Source organism: Coturnix japonica, chromosome 1, assembly GCF_054131305.1.
Source record: "Coturnix japonica strain WE chromosome 1, WE-NBRP24, whole genome shotgun sequence".
Taxonomy (NCBI): Eukaryota; Metazoa; Chordata; class Aves; order Galliformes; family Phasianidae; genus Coturnix; species Coturnix japonica.
The window spans coordinates 169,837,459-169,852,683 of NC_140663.1; the positions used below are offsets into that span (position 1 = coordinate 169,837,459).

Consider the following 15,225-nt stretch of genomic DNA (forward strand, 5'->3'; position numbering starts at 1 on the left):
AGAGGAGGCTCAGGGGAGACCTTATTACTCTCTATAACTTCCTGAAGGGAGGCTGTAGTGAGCTGGGGGTCGGCCTCTTCTCTCGTGTCATTAGTGATAGCACCAGAGGGAATGGTTTCAAGCTGCGGCAGGGGAGATTCAAGGTGGACATTGGGAAGTATTACTTCTCAGAAAGGGTGGTCAGGCACTGGAATGGACTGTCCAGGGAGGTGGTGGAGCCACCAACCCTGGGAGTGTTCAAGGAACAATCTGATTTTGTTTTGAGGGACATGATTTAGTGGAAGCTATTGGTAATAGGTGAACGGTTGGACTGGATGATCTTTTTGGTCTTTTCCAACCTTGGTGATTCTGTGATTCTATGAAAGGAACATGACCAAGCTCCTTTCAGCCGTGCGTGGTGACAGGACACCGGGAAACGGCCAAAATCGGAAGTTCTGTACACACGTGCATACGAATGTCTTCAAGGTGTGGGTGACAGAACACAGGAACTCCTGCCCAAGTAGGTTGTGGAGGCCCAGACGCCTACGTGAGCAACCTAGTTAGTCTAGGGAGCCTGCTTTGGCAGGTGGGCTGGTCTCAATCATCTCGAGAGCTCCCTTCCAGACCCTACAATTCTGTAAATCTGGGTCATGCAAAAGACAGATACAGACACTGCTATGGGAGCTGTAAGCAAAGGATCAAATCTCTTGGATTACGTTATCATATATTCTTTTATTTTCTTTCCTACATATAAGTACAGGAAATTATCTCAGTGTTCGCGGCTGTTGGACTGAAGAGGTGAAAAGGATGGGAGAGGAGCACCTAACTTCTGTTTACGTCTGTTTACAAGGGTGGACAGAGACAGAACAAGGGGGAATGTTTTTAAACTAAGACAGGAAAGGATTAGGTTACATAGTAAGAGAAAGGTTTTTGAACAGAAAGTGGTAACTCACTGGAACAGGCTGCCCAAAGAGGTTGTGGATGCCCCATCCCTGGAGGCATTCAAGGCCAGGCTGGATGTGGCTAGGGGCACCCTGGTCAGATGGCTGGTGACCCTGCACATAGCTGGGGGGTTTAAAACGGATGATGATTGTGGTCCTTTTCCGCCCAGGCCATTCTATGAGTCTACGATTCTATAGCCTCGACTGATAGTGAAAATTACACAGAGTGCAGATGGATTGGAAAAAAGGGAGGTGGAACAGGGAGGTGGGATTTGGGCGTAGGGTCTCCAGCCCTGAGCTGGGTGCATGGGCGCACACGCCCAGGGAAAGGCATTGTGACATCACAGTGCGGGGCAGGACATCAGTCTTTACCAGGTCACGTTGGCTGCCTCCCCCAGCTCAGACACGTGAGGCGGTCTCACCGTCCTGGTGGTCACTGCTGGAGCTCTGCTCTTGGTGACAGCCATTTGTGTGTTGAGAGTGGTCTTTGGGAGAGAACAGGATGAAGCTCAGCCTGACTCTCTTCCTCATCTCCCTTCCTTTCATCTCTCCAATTACTGGCTTTTTCAGCTATCCCAGCTGGGCCTGGAATTGGGACAAAAAGCTGGTCCTTCCCGAGGAGCAGCACTCCATTGAGACCGACAGCCAGACCTCTGGCTGGCTGTGCTGGTTTGGCCTGACCACCTGTCCCACCAAGATCAAGGACGGGAACAAAATCCAGGTCCTTCAGGAGGAGCAGAGTTCGGTTCAAACCAATAGCCAGACCTCTGGCTGGCTCTGCTGGTTTGGCCTTACCACCTGCTCCACCAAGACTGAGGATGGGAAAAGCAACCAGGCACTTCCAGAGGAACATCTTTCGGTTCAAATCAAGAGCCAGACCTCCGGCTGGCTCTGCAGGTTTGGCCTGACCTCCTGCCCCACCAAGATCGAGGACGGGAACAACATCCAGGTCCTTCAGGAGGAGCAGCGTCAGCTTCAAACCAAAAGCCAGACCTCCGGCTGGCTCTGCAGGTTTGGCCTAACCACCTGCCCCACCAAGATCAAGGACGGGAACAAAATCCAGGTCCTCCAGGAGGAGCAGCGTCCGCTTCAAACCAAAAGCCAGTCGTCTGGCTGGCTCTGCTGGTTTGGGCTAACCACCTGCCCCACCAAGATCTCGGATGGGAACAAAATCAAGGTCCTACAGGAGGAGCAGCGTCCAGTTCAAACCAAGAGCCAGACCCCTGGCTGGCTCTGCTGGTTTGGGCTAACTACCTGCCCCACCATGATCGAGGACAGGAACAGCAACAAGGTACTTCAAAAGGAGCAGAGACCGGTTGACACCAAGAGCCAGACCTCCAGCTGGGTCTGCTGGTTTGGCCTAACCGCCTGCCCCACCAAGACCGAGGACAAGAACAAAAACCACGTCATTCCTGAGGAAAAGAGCCTAGTAGAGACCAAGAATCAGATCTCCAACTGGCTCTGCTGGATTGGAATAACAACCTGTCCTGGGAATGGAGACAGTGTTCTTGTGCATCCTCAGGAGACGCAGCAAAGCAGTGTATATGGCCTGGCCTCCAACATGCCCTTCTCGCTTGGCCGTACTCCACAGCCTAGATGGGACCCATACTGGTTCAGCGAGCCTTCTGCTCCAGAGGGGCCAAAGCGGCAGTCCCCACACACCAAGCAGGAGGCCTCCAGCTTGCTCGACATCGTGTGGCACATCTGGGACTTCTGTAAGCAAAGCCGGATAGCCTGTTTCTTTATAGAATTCGCAGAAGACTGGTTTACGTGGCAGCTGATGAAGGCAGTCGGCAGAATCTGGCAAATACTGTGAAGTCACCAGGGACAGCTAAGACATTAAGCACGGAGAAAACCATGGGGAGCAGGGAACCGCAATGTGATGTTTTCCAAAGAAAGCAGACGCACAGAGGTCCATCAGCTGTGCACAGCAACTTTCCGAGCCGTAGGGCTGAAACCCAGCCAGAGCCCCCCGTGCAGAATGGGTCCTGCCAGAGGTGGAGTGAGCCCCACAGGCTGCCCTGAACAATCCTGTGAGGCTGGAAAAGCAGCACAGGAATCAGAGCCCTGCAGGGTGATGCTCTGCAAAACGAGCCTGCAGCCTTTTCCCTGCGCCCATGCCCTGCCACTTCCAGGGAACCAGACCTCAGCTTCCACGGGAACAAAGAGTGATTTCTGTGAAGTACTTTTGTCCATCTGACAGCCTGTGCATCAAATGGTGGGACACACCTCAGCCCACCAAAGGTTCCTGTACTGCAGGCACCTCTGATGACGACAACATCTTCCAGTGGGTGAACTACAACATCTTCCACTGGATGAACGACAACATCATCCACTGGGTGAATGACATCCTCTCCCAGATTTTCACCTCCATTTTCCATCTGGCATCTAATTTCATTATATATAATATATAATGATATAATATATAATTTCATTATACTTAATCTCTAAATTATAATAAAAATAAAAATTATTAATTAACAACATCAACATCTCTGCAGCCTGTGTCATTGTGGTGGCAGTGGGTCCGGCACAGCGGCAGCACGAAAGGCATTGCTGCAGGAGAGTGCTGCTGTGCGGGGTTTGGGGGCACGCGCCTGGGGAGGAGGAAGGGCGCTGGGCCGGGGGAAAAGAGGCATCGGTGGCTCTGAGGTACCCACAGACAGCCGTGCCTCAGGGGGAGAGAGCACATCCTGAGCGGGAGCCCACGTCCCACTGAGGGAATGCAGCGTCCCCCAGAGCACATGGGGAGGTTCTGTGAGTCCTGCAGCGCGCTGGGAAGCATCCAGGGCACACTGGGAATCCACAGCTGGGCCAGTTTGGCCAAGATCCCGTGCGCATCAGCTTCATAGTGGAGGCTCACACCAAAGGAGCCTTCCCAGAAAGGGACAACGGCGGCAAAACACCACAGCAAGAGCTGCTGGGACACGCAAGGAGGCCCTGAGGCGCGGCGGCTCAGACTCCCTGCTCTGGTTCGTCCCTCTGATTATTACTGCTGACTGGTAGTTCAGGCCGGCAGCCATGAAGTCGCTGCCAGAAGCCTGTGGGCAGTCGAACGGGACTCTGGGGCACTGGGGCGCTGTCACAGTTCCAGCCCAGTGCAGCCCGGTTCTGTGACTAATGGGGCAGAGGGACAAACAAACCCAGGAACCAGGAAAGGGGGAAGGGAGGTGGTGAAAAGGTACGGAGATGGGCCTAACAACAAAACTGAAGCAACGAGCTAAGGGAGAACATACTACTTTTCTAAGTATGATAGTGGAATGCAAGATTAAGAAAACAGGTGAGGTTTTCCAAATGAGTTCTGGGCTCCCCAGTACAAAATGCATAGGGATCTTCTGGGAAGAGTCCAGCGCATGGCCATGAAGATGATATAGGGTTTGGAGGGAGGGGAAACATCTGTAAACTGAATCATAGTAAGCTCATTACAAGAAGTTCCAAAGGATTTTCTTCACAGTGCAGGTGACGGAACACCAGCACAGGCTGCCCAGGGTGGTTCTGGATTCTCTCTGGAGATTTACAAGACCCACCTGGACACCTTTCTGTGCAGTGTGATGCAAGGGTTCTGTTTTGCAGGGTTACTGGACTCGATGATCTCTAGATGTCCCTTCCAGCCCCTACACTTCTGTGATTCTAGGATAGCTGTGTCAACCAGCAAAAAGAAATCACGTGCCAAACACATTAAGCAAATATTTTGATTAGGATTCTCAGCAAGTTTGGGATTTCAGAACAAAACCTAGTGCTCTTTTTCCTTTTCATAGGGCAGGAATCTGGAGGGTACTGGCTCATGCCACAGAACCACAGACATGAGCCAGATTTGTGTCCATTTCTGGAACAACCCAATGGAGTTGTCTACAGCCAACCTGAGATGCTTAAACAGATCTGACTGAGCAACCATTCTGAAACACATCTCCCCAAAAACTGCCTCCCATAAATCAGCCTGTGCCAATTTGGAGCCAGTCTTCACTATCAAATGTTCACATAAAACAAAGAAACAACCACTGATGAAAACAGTCTCTGATTTCTGAATCTTCCTGCACCAAAATAAAATAATAATAATAATAATAATAATAAAATACAAATCAGTTTTGTCCAACAGGAAGCATTCAGAGAATGGGCTGCAGCCATTGCTTTTTAATATTACACACAGTTCAGGTCACGCAAATTGATTAACCTGCTAAAGTTAAGAGGCAAAGCATGGATACACTTGGTCAAAGACAACACAGTTTCTCTCTAATAAGTGGAATCCACACTGCAGACATTGCATCTGAAACAGAAAAGTTGATGGATACACCTTAAACCAAACAAAGCTAGCACGAAAGCCCAGTGATTCCCTTTCTAGGCTATGTGTTAATATCAAAGTATCACAAGGAACACAACTTTCCATCAAAGCTCACCTTGGAATGTTACCTGCATGAAAAACACCTGAATCCATGGAAGCTGTGGACTCTGATTATTTTCAATGGGATATTGTAACATGCTATTTCTAACGCACAAGAAAATGCTGATGGTGCCAGGACAGACCTGCATTCGCAGCACAGGGGAATCTACAGTACCATCAGCCATCAAAGGACAGGCACAGCACTGAAAGTATTCTGTGTTGAAATCCAGGCAAGTTCCCCATTCTGAAACCATGCATGCTTCTACTTTACTCCAGTCCTCCTATGGCCATTTCATGCATGGATATTTGAGATGATACCCACATTTTAGCTAACAAAACATGAACTCAAACCACTTCAGCTTCCCAATCTGTTTGAGTCCAATCACCGCAGCAGGGATTCAGTGCCTGCTACATGTTGGGGAAGGTCTCGATTCCAAGCTCCGAAGAGCAGAGTTCTCTATTTAAAGCCAAACTGTTAGCTTTTGTTTATTTATAGCAAAACCGCTAACTGCCAATCTTTTATTTGTTTGCTGGAAAACTAACACTCCAAAATAAACACGAGTTGAAAGACCGTTCCCAGAACACTGAATGATATCAGGCACAGTGTTAAGAATGTAAATCTGAAACATCAAAACACATGAGGAACAAACAATCCATTATTTCTGAGGCAGAAAGGACGTTACCCATAAGCTGGCAGCTAGCTGCATGGTTATCTACAATCCAGAAGTTATTTATGTCCTGGAGAGTGACAGACACCTCTGTACAGTGTTTGAAAATATCTTCATGGCAATCAGCAAATGGACAATTAAACAAGGTACCTCTTAACTAAGAGTTTTGATAATCGTCATGGAAAAGTACCTTTAAAATATATGGCATTACAGGCAGACCCTAAGAAAGAGTATCAAGGTATTTACGAGCCCAAATCATGCCAAAAAGAAAAGAAGTCATTTAATTTTTTTTAGTCTTCTTCACCTTTGGAGTAGGATGAAATTCCCTCTAAAAGGAACAGGATTCCTTAGTGGAAAGTGAGTGAGAGCAGCCTTACAGGGCTAGGGTCCATCCAGGAAAGGTGTTTAGAACAAGTGGGGCACTATGGGGTGCATGGGAAGCCCCACACATGGGGAAGCAGTAACTGCTCCAAAGCTGAATGCTATCCCTCTACTGACAACATGACAGATCCAGGACTTTCCTAAAGCATTCACATTCAGTGACTGTCAGCAAAGCCTCACTTCACAAATGCCTGTATCTATTTCAAAAACACTGCCACTAAACTCCACGATCTTCATGTACATCTGATAGACAGTTCAGCACATATCTTCATCCCATTTCCAGATCAGGAAACAGGCACTGATGTTGCAAGCCTCATGCTCCAACCCACACAGGAAAATCCCAAACATGCCCCTGCTGCCAGCTCTCAATGCCAACCTGCACTGCCCATTGTACCTGCATGAGTCTGAGAAGGAAGGCTTCCCTACAAAGCAGAGCTCACCAGCTTTACATGTCTACATTTTCAAAACCAGATGTCACATAATTATTCTTCTCATCCTATTGCTGTGGCATAGCTCTGAAAATCCACGATTTACTCACAGCTGAGCGGTTTGGCTTTGACTGACAAATCACACTTAAATCTTCAAAAGTTAACTAGAGACACTGATCAAGAAAAGGAAATGAGTAATATAAAAAGTAAATAACAAGAACAACAACAATATCATGAGTCCATTAAGCTGCTGAGACTGGAAACCACCAGGAATCAAACAATTATAGAATCATTAAGGTTGAAAAAGATCACTAAGACCACCATGTCCAACCATCATCCCCACCATACCTACACCCCACGTCCCTCAGCGCCACATCTCCATGGTTCCTGACAGTGACTGCACCACCTTCCTGGGCAGCCTGTGCCAATGCCTCACCACTCTTTTTGAGAAGATATTCTTCCTAACATCCAACCTAACCTCCCCTGGTGCAACTTGAGGTTATTACGTCCCACAGAAGGTCATGAAGAAAAGGCTCATCTTCTAATGCCTGACCCTACTTCATTTGTTTTCCCAGAGCCGGAATCATCTGCAACCTGAATTCAATCTGCAATGCCTGTACTCCATTTCTGGATGGAAAGTTCATTCATTCCACACATACACTGAACACAGGTTAGGGTCAATCACCCAAACACATGCAGCAGGGTCACACTTGGTCCCGCTGCCCTCGCTTTCCTCATGTCTCTCCCTTTCACCTCAGCATGCTGTCAGTTTGCTGGAGCACTTCACTCACCTCAAAGTCCCCAAAATGAAAGGATTCCAGCCTAAACTATAGCTGTTAGCTCATGTCCAGTGAGACTCTTTGCTACTGAACTTAAAACCTCAACTGAAAACAAAGTTTTGCTTATCAAGGCACTTCTTGCATATAGCTCATCCTCATCCTCCTCTGTGCACTGATTGGAAGTCAGCTGCCATTTCAATCTGATGCCTGAAAATCTCCAGAAAGGTAAAAGAAAAAAATCTTTGTCAGACAGCTTCAGGTCACAAATCAAAGTCATCAGGAATGATTTAGAATGAGTTGAGGCTGCACTATCTGTTTCCTCTGTACTTTTAAGATGAAAGCCAAGAACAAAGAAGTAAGAGTTATAAAACAGCAATGTAGCTACTTGCTAAAACAACTCTAGCAATGTTACAAATGCATACAGAAAGGAAGAAAATAGAATGCATGTCACACTTGTGAAACTGTTACAAATAAAGAGAAAATGTCGTTGGATATAATAAAAGAAGGCTCTCAATAGCTCTTGGCATATGAAAGCCACTATGAGGACTACAATAAAACTGAGAATACTGTAGAAGAGCCATCTCACATACGTCCCTATTATTTATGTTCCAGTGCTGGGGTATTAAATTCTGTAATTTTTAGCTTTGGGAAAAACATGATTTTATTTTATAAAATGAACTATCATATATATTGTTTCTCTGAGAAAAAGTATTGGTAGGAACATAAACTAAGTAGTTTTTTTAACATGAAAAATAACTGGCTCAGACTTTCAAAGGGCTTTCAGAAAGTGAGCATGCTTGCAATATAAGCAGGGCTATGCACACATACAGTCCATGTTGCATACAGATATATCCAGACCAGCTCACCATGCGCAGCTGCCCTCATCTTCAATTAAGTAGCCATGCTGAGACATCTAAATTCATTTGCTGCCATTCTTGCTGTTGTGCCCACAAGATGTTCTATTGCCAGCTACCACACCTTGATGCCTACCAACTCTTTCACAAGAACTGCAGGCACAGTTGAACTTGAGACCTGTTATACTTAGGCATCCATATCTATCACTTCATGCTTCAGCTTCGAAACCACAGCAGGATAAGGCACCATCACCACCAAAGCAGCTTCCAGATTCACCTCTTTCTTCCCCTTTTTCCATTTATATTTTTCCTGCTGTTGGGTTTGTTTTGCTTTTGTTTTATGGACTTTGCTTTCCCTGAGCTCCCCTATCACAAACACAGCCACAAACAAAGGAAGACAGAGCAGGTCCTGGGACAGGTGGGAAGCATCTTCCTCATGTCCACAGCAGCCCTAACTGTTTGTCAGTAATAGCTGGAACTAAGGCAATCAAGATGGTGTGTACAGAGAAGAAAGTACCTTCAGAAAATATACTGAACACTATCGAAATACCAGAGTCAGGAATAGACACATGAAGTATTCAAATGCTTTCACACTCAAAACAAATTTCATTTACTACCCAGTATTTGAACAGCTTTTTCTTTGCTATTGTAAGACTGTTCCCAAACAGCCTGAATTTGATGCTGTAGTGAATAGTAGTACTTCGACTCCTATTTGAAGCCCATTCAGCAACACAACTCCACAAATAATATGTCGGATTTCCACACCTGATGAAATAAAACCTGTTTTTGGCTCAAAGGAAGTTATGCACATCAGCTGACAAAATCATTTCCTTTTGTTTTCTCCCCTTAATGTAAAAACTTAAAGGGAAAGGAGGACCATTAATCAAGAAATGGAAAAAAACTTTATTAAAAGCATGACAGCCACCAACCATTCTTAATGTCCCTGTTGTAATGACAAGCACAACGCTCAGTATCCAGGGAAACAGCGTCGTAATGAAGTTGGAGAATACTGTATAAATGCACCTTCTAAATCACCCCTGAGAATGTAGATTGCTCAGGGACTGGCCAGTTTATTAGCATGACACCCTGATAGTTTCGACATGCTGCAGCTTCAAAACAAAATGCTAACAAGCTACTTTGGCATAAAGAGCCCTTTTGTCCATGGTGCACAGACAGCCCCTTCTTAGCATCTGCATACGGAGTTGATGCGTGGAGGTTCCTCTAAGCCTCCAAGCGATTCGTCTTTGTGACACTTATTCAAAAATCTGTAATGATGGGCATTAATTAAACAGCATAACCAGCAACAAACACAGCAGAGATGTTGTCATTCCTTCCCACTTGTCAGTGAACTGAAATGTGCAACAAGAGAAATACCACAACCTTCCACACTTCTCAAGAGCCCGGTGGCCTGAAACCCACTCCAACAAGCATTCATTTATTCTCCTGATCTCTGTGGCAGCTTATTTCACCCAACAAACAAGCAAACATAAAGCAGTTCTGATCAGGTTCAACCACTCCGTAACTATGTGGCTGAACTTTGGTATTCTTCCTTTCCAATGTGTGTCAGGGCTTTATAGAAGCACACACCTTAACATGCCCCTGTAAGCTTTCTCTCTGACCTTAACACCCTGGCAGAACTGAATTCCCTTCAGTTCACACTTTTCCACAATTCTAACACCTTTTACGCGACCAAAGTATATAACTTAACCTATCTACAGTATTTCCAACGTGCCCTCAGGAAAAGAAGCCAAGTGCTAAGTAGTCCAACTCCCAGCTGCTACTCCAAGGCACGGAGTCACACAACTCCATGGCTCTATTTGACGCTGTCAAGCGTTAAGCTGTATGACAAAAAAACACCCCATCATCCCTGTGCTGTTGCTTCTTTAGAGCCACATCTCTTTGGTTTTCAGAATCTGTTCTCCTTCCCTGCTGCAATCCCTACGGCCTCTGTATTCAGACCCAAAGACAAATCGTTTACCCCTCTTTTATACCCACAGTGGGGATGGTCTCATATAATTCTAGAGATGTTTACTTCCTCAGTAAGTTCTTCTGCCTTTCTCACAGCTCCTCTCTTGCAGACCATGGTGGGGCTGACCCTCATTCCTCACCTTCACAAATAGCCCCAATCCTGAACTCCTTGTGGCAGGAGTTGATGCTTCTTCATCCTCTCAAGCTCTGAAGCTCACTTATAAATACCACACAGAATGATCATGCCCAATTAACCTTTATAGCTGATTCTACTGCCTAAGACAACCTCTTAAATGGACATAGAAATTAGGGCTGTAACCTCCTCTCGCTACTCATTTTTGATGCAAGGGACGGAACAGCTCCCCTTCAAGGACAGTCTCAGAAAGCTGGGCTTGTTCAGCCTGGTGAAGAGAAGGCTGCACACCTACAAACAGGAGGGGAGTCAACTGTTTGAAAGGGTAGATAATGTCAGGACAAGGAGAAATGGTTTTCAGTTCAGTGAGGGAGGGTTTAGGTTGGCTATCAGGGGGAAGTTTTTTACTATGAGAGTGGTGAGGTGCTGGAACAGGCTGCCCAGAGAGGTTGTGGATGCCCCATCCCTGGAGGTGTTCAAGGTCAGGTAGGATGGGGTCCTGGGCATCCTGATATAGTATTAAATGGAGAGGTTGGTGGCCCTGCCTGCAGCACTGGGGTTGAAGCTTCATGATCCCTGAGGTCCCTTTCAACCCAAGCCACTCCATAATTCTCTAAAACCCTCCCCGTAATCTGGTAGATATTATAATGATACAATAGATGAAGCTTCATTTTCGAACATCCTTTCTAACATCTTCCCACTCACTGGAAGCAGTTACACAAGAGAATTTTCTCATTCTCACTCTGTTTTGCTGTGTTTCCTGCTCACCCACTTCTCCATCGCCGCTTTTTCTATTGCCTAAGACCATGATTGACCATAGCAGTGATCTTTAGAAGATCTCTCAAAGGCCATGTCAGAACCAGAATTACTAGAAACCCTACAGCAATAAAATTAAAGCCCAGAAACAAAACCTGCTGGCACTTTGGTGGGAGCTGATGCATATTAGCCAGGCGCTTTTTGCTTCATAGTAAACGATACTAAAAAGTTATGATCCCAACAAAAGCTGATAAATTCAGAAAACTCTAGCTTGGGAGTTTAAGCACAGCATTAGAAGGGGCCATTTCAAGAACCCTCCAAAATGAAGCTACTTGTGCCAGTTCACCAAGAACTCACCAGCAAGAAATGTTAAAGAGAGGAGATTTGAACTCTTTTGCATCTCTGAAAGGTAGGTGCTGGATGCAGAACTGCAAATGTTAACTGATTCTATAAACCCTGCCTCCAAAGTGACCTTCCAGCAGTACAAGGCACCTATAGCTCCTCTTCATTCAATGGGAATATCACTGGTCTCTACCATGAGAAAGTTCAGCTCTTCACCACACTGCATTTTAGCTTGTTTACTTGTCGTTCACGCTTATCTGCCTGCAATGAATACTGTAAGGTTTAATTAGTTTTGGTCTGTAAAACACACCAAGATCCCCCGGAAAAGCTCTCTATGCACTCACAGTGCAATGTCTGCAAAACCATTTTCTTGGCACCCCTGGAGTAATGAGCATGAGTAGCTAGAGCACAACTCCAAAGATGAGGCAGTGTAAGCACGAAGCCGCCCGCAATCCCCATCTGTATCTGGAAGATCAAAAGTTTCAGGGGCAGCATTTTCCCTCAACACGTGCTGAAACTGATCTGGGAGTTGAGAAAGGCTTTACAGTACAGCACTGGCAGAAAAAAACAACCCTTCTCATCAGTATCTTTCAGCTAAAACAAAGAAGGTAAAAAAGAAACACAAACAAAATGACAAGCACACCTGGAATAAAATAGGAATCTACAACACTAACGAAAGCATCATATGTTTTTCTGTGGTTTTTTTTTTAAATATCCCAAACAGCTTCAAGTTGCCCAGGCTTCAGTATTCATTAATTGCTCAGGACACAGATTTATTTATCTACAGCTCAGAAAAGAATTCCCAGCTCAGAGGCTTTCCAAAGAACAACCCTCCCCAGTTCTGCATGGCCACCTCGGCCAGCTCACCCCGCCGTTTCTCATTCTGATGCTAATGCAGTTCAAACAACCCAGCCTTGCATTTTTTATGCATGCAATAAGCCTATCTTTAGGTCACTTAGCTGTGTCAGTTTAAATCACAACATTCCCATAGAGAAAAAATCTGATCGTTTTCTTTATTTCTGGAGAAAAGGAGAAGGAAAAAAAAAAAAAGAAAAGTTTGTTACAAAAATGCTGTTTCTGTTTGTGGTGCCTTCAAGTCCCACTGAAATCTGCATGAATTAACAGCGGTTGAACCCCTGAGAAAAAACGCATTCTAATTAAGATTTGCATAGCTGCCCTCAAGTCAGGATACCCTGAAAATATCTTCACCAGGCATAGCTATATCATATTATATAATTTCACATGTTATTAGGTCTTATCCAGAGACTGCTGGAATACAGGCTGAGATCCCATTGATCTCAGTGGGCCTCAGATCTCTCTCCTTTGTGAAATAACCTTGGATTCTACCACTCCAGCTTCTCACAAGGATCCACATGGGGATATCTCAGGGCTTCTCGCAAGAGGAAGAAAAGATGAAGTTGAAGCCATCCATGAAAGGTACTGGATTTTTTCCAGATGTGGAGCTGTTTTTAATTAATTTGGAAACATCTGAGGTATTCGTTCATTAAATATGCTTTGCGTTTCACACATACGCAGAAGAGAGTAAAGAAACCCAAAACTAAAGCCAAACTCATAACGTCTCTTTTAAAAAGACTCTTGACATCGCTTCAAGCAAAATTAGGCTTACAAGAAGATCGCAGTGAGAGCTCTGCAGTAGCAGAGTAGTAGTAGTAGTAGTATTCAAGGCACGTGCTTCACACCCCCAGGAAAGCTCACCTTGACCTGGAGCACCCACTGATGTGGAGCTCTCCCACCTTACTCAGCCCTGCAGTTCTCAATGCAGGATACATCCTGCTGTGCTCGCCATAAAGTCACAGAATCATTAAGGGTTGGAAAAGACCACTAAGATGACCAAGTCCAACTGTCAGCCCACCTCCACCATGCCCACTAACCATGACCCTCAGTGCCACAGTTCCTGAACACCTCCAGGGACAGTTGGACTAGATAATCTTCCAACCTCAATGATCCCATAACAGCATCTCCTCCACCCCCCTGGGCAGCCTGTGCCAATGCTTCACCACTCCTTCTGAGAAGAAATCTTCCTAATATCCAACTCGAACCTCCCCTAGCACAACCTGAAGCCATTCCCTCTAGCACTATCACTGTACATGGGAGAAGACATCTATCCTCACCCTCACCACAACCTCCCGTCAGGCGGTTGTGGAAAGCAATAAGGTCTCCCCTGAGCATCCTCTTCTCCAGACTGAACAATCCCAGCTCCCTCAGTCACTCTCCATAAGACTTGTGCTCCAGACCCTTCACTGTTTTGTTGCCTTTCTCTGGACACACTCCAGGGCCTCAACGTCTTCCTTGTACTGTTGTTCATTGCACCGTACAACTGTAATTAGCAAAAAAAAAAATTACGTCTTACCTGAAACTACCTTCTCTAGCATACAATCAGATGGCGATGCTTTAAGTTAAAGACTGAAAGGGATGAAGCAACTTACAGCAAATCATGACCTGGGAAAAGTTCTGAGGATGAGCAAACAGGAGGTTCAAACAGCTAAGAAGGGCAAGAGAGATGTTTCTGAGATCTCAAGCCAATGCCTGTGGACCACTCATTGCAAGTCAACCCCACTCAGAGCAACCTAAGAACATACCATAGCCATCTCGAGATGCAAGAAGCAAAGAAACAACTCCCAGCCTCCTGCCTGTTGCCACATTCATAGCAAGAAGTTCCCCCACGAAACACGAGGGTGAATCTACACTCCCACCCAACCCAAGCAGGAGGAGGTTGCATGCAGCAGCACCCAGGCAGCTCTCAACACAGAAAACCAAGGGACTTTCAGCACAAAGAGGAGACATATTTCTGCAATACCTAACTTTATCACAGATGTCATTTACCCCAGAAGCATGAAGATCCTCGAAGAAGGGCCGTACCAGCCCACACTCCCCTCACTGCCACCACTGGCTGCTCCAAGCATCTGGAGCATCCAAGTTAGCTGGGTCGTTCAGCTCTGCAGAGCGCTCTGTAGGAATCACCCTCCCGATGCTGACACACTTCGTACTACCATAGCGCAGCTCTCGCCTCCCCTCTAGCGGCGGAGCCATCCGCTGCGCGCTGCCATCGGAGCGGTCCCCGGGCAGAGTCAGCCAAGCTCGGCCCCACGGAGCGCTGAGCACCGGCGGCAGCAGCACGGCCCTACAGCCACCCCGGGAGCTCCAAGCCGGGCTGGGATGTGAGCAGAACCCGCAGTCAGAGCGGGGAACCGCAGCTCAGTTCGGTACGAAATTACTGGCTTCGAGGAGACTCTGAAAGATTCGGGTATTTGGTGGCAAAGATATGCTCCAACTTTCCCTGACCAAAGGCAAAGTTACGTATCCGATAGTTCTGGTTGAGGGTCAAAATCAATCTAGTGATCACCAGGCAAGCCAATATCTCAATGATCTGTAATGAATTTCACCACGGGCTGCACTGCATGTGATGCTCTCTCCCATTCTTACAACAGCACACAAAGATAAAAAAACCTTCAAAACTTCACGTTTCTTCTCAAGCATTCAAGTTTCCTTCCTTTGGTTGCCAGTGCTAAAATATGCTAACAGCATTAAAGCAAAGGGACGACTTGCAGAGCTCGTAATCTGTATTCGGCATAATTAGCAGATGCCAATTTAACTTAT

At 46.2% G+C, this 15,225-nt stretch overlaps 2 protein-coding genes across 18 annotated transcripts in view; one reads left to right on the forward strand and one right to left on the reverse strand.

The window, feature by feature from the left end:
* Positions 1-15,225, reverse strand: part of FAT3 (FAT atypical cadherin 3) — a 428,155-nt gene that overhangs the window by 351,289 nt on the left and 61,641 nt on the right. The window lies entirely within an intron of this gene.
* Positions 70-3,787, forward strand: LOC146762861 (uncharacterized). Its single transcript, XM_085509187.1, has one exon. It carries the CDS (start codon positions 1,423-1,425, stop codon positions 2,734-2,736), a length of 1,314 nt encoding a protein of 437 aa, XP_085365313.1. The 5' UTR covers positions 70-1,422; the 3' UTR covers positions 2,737-3,787.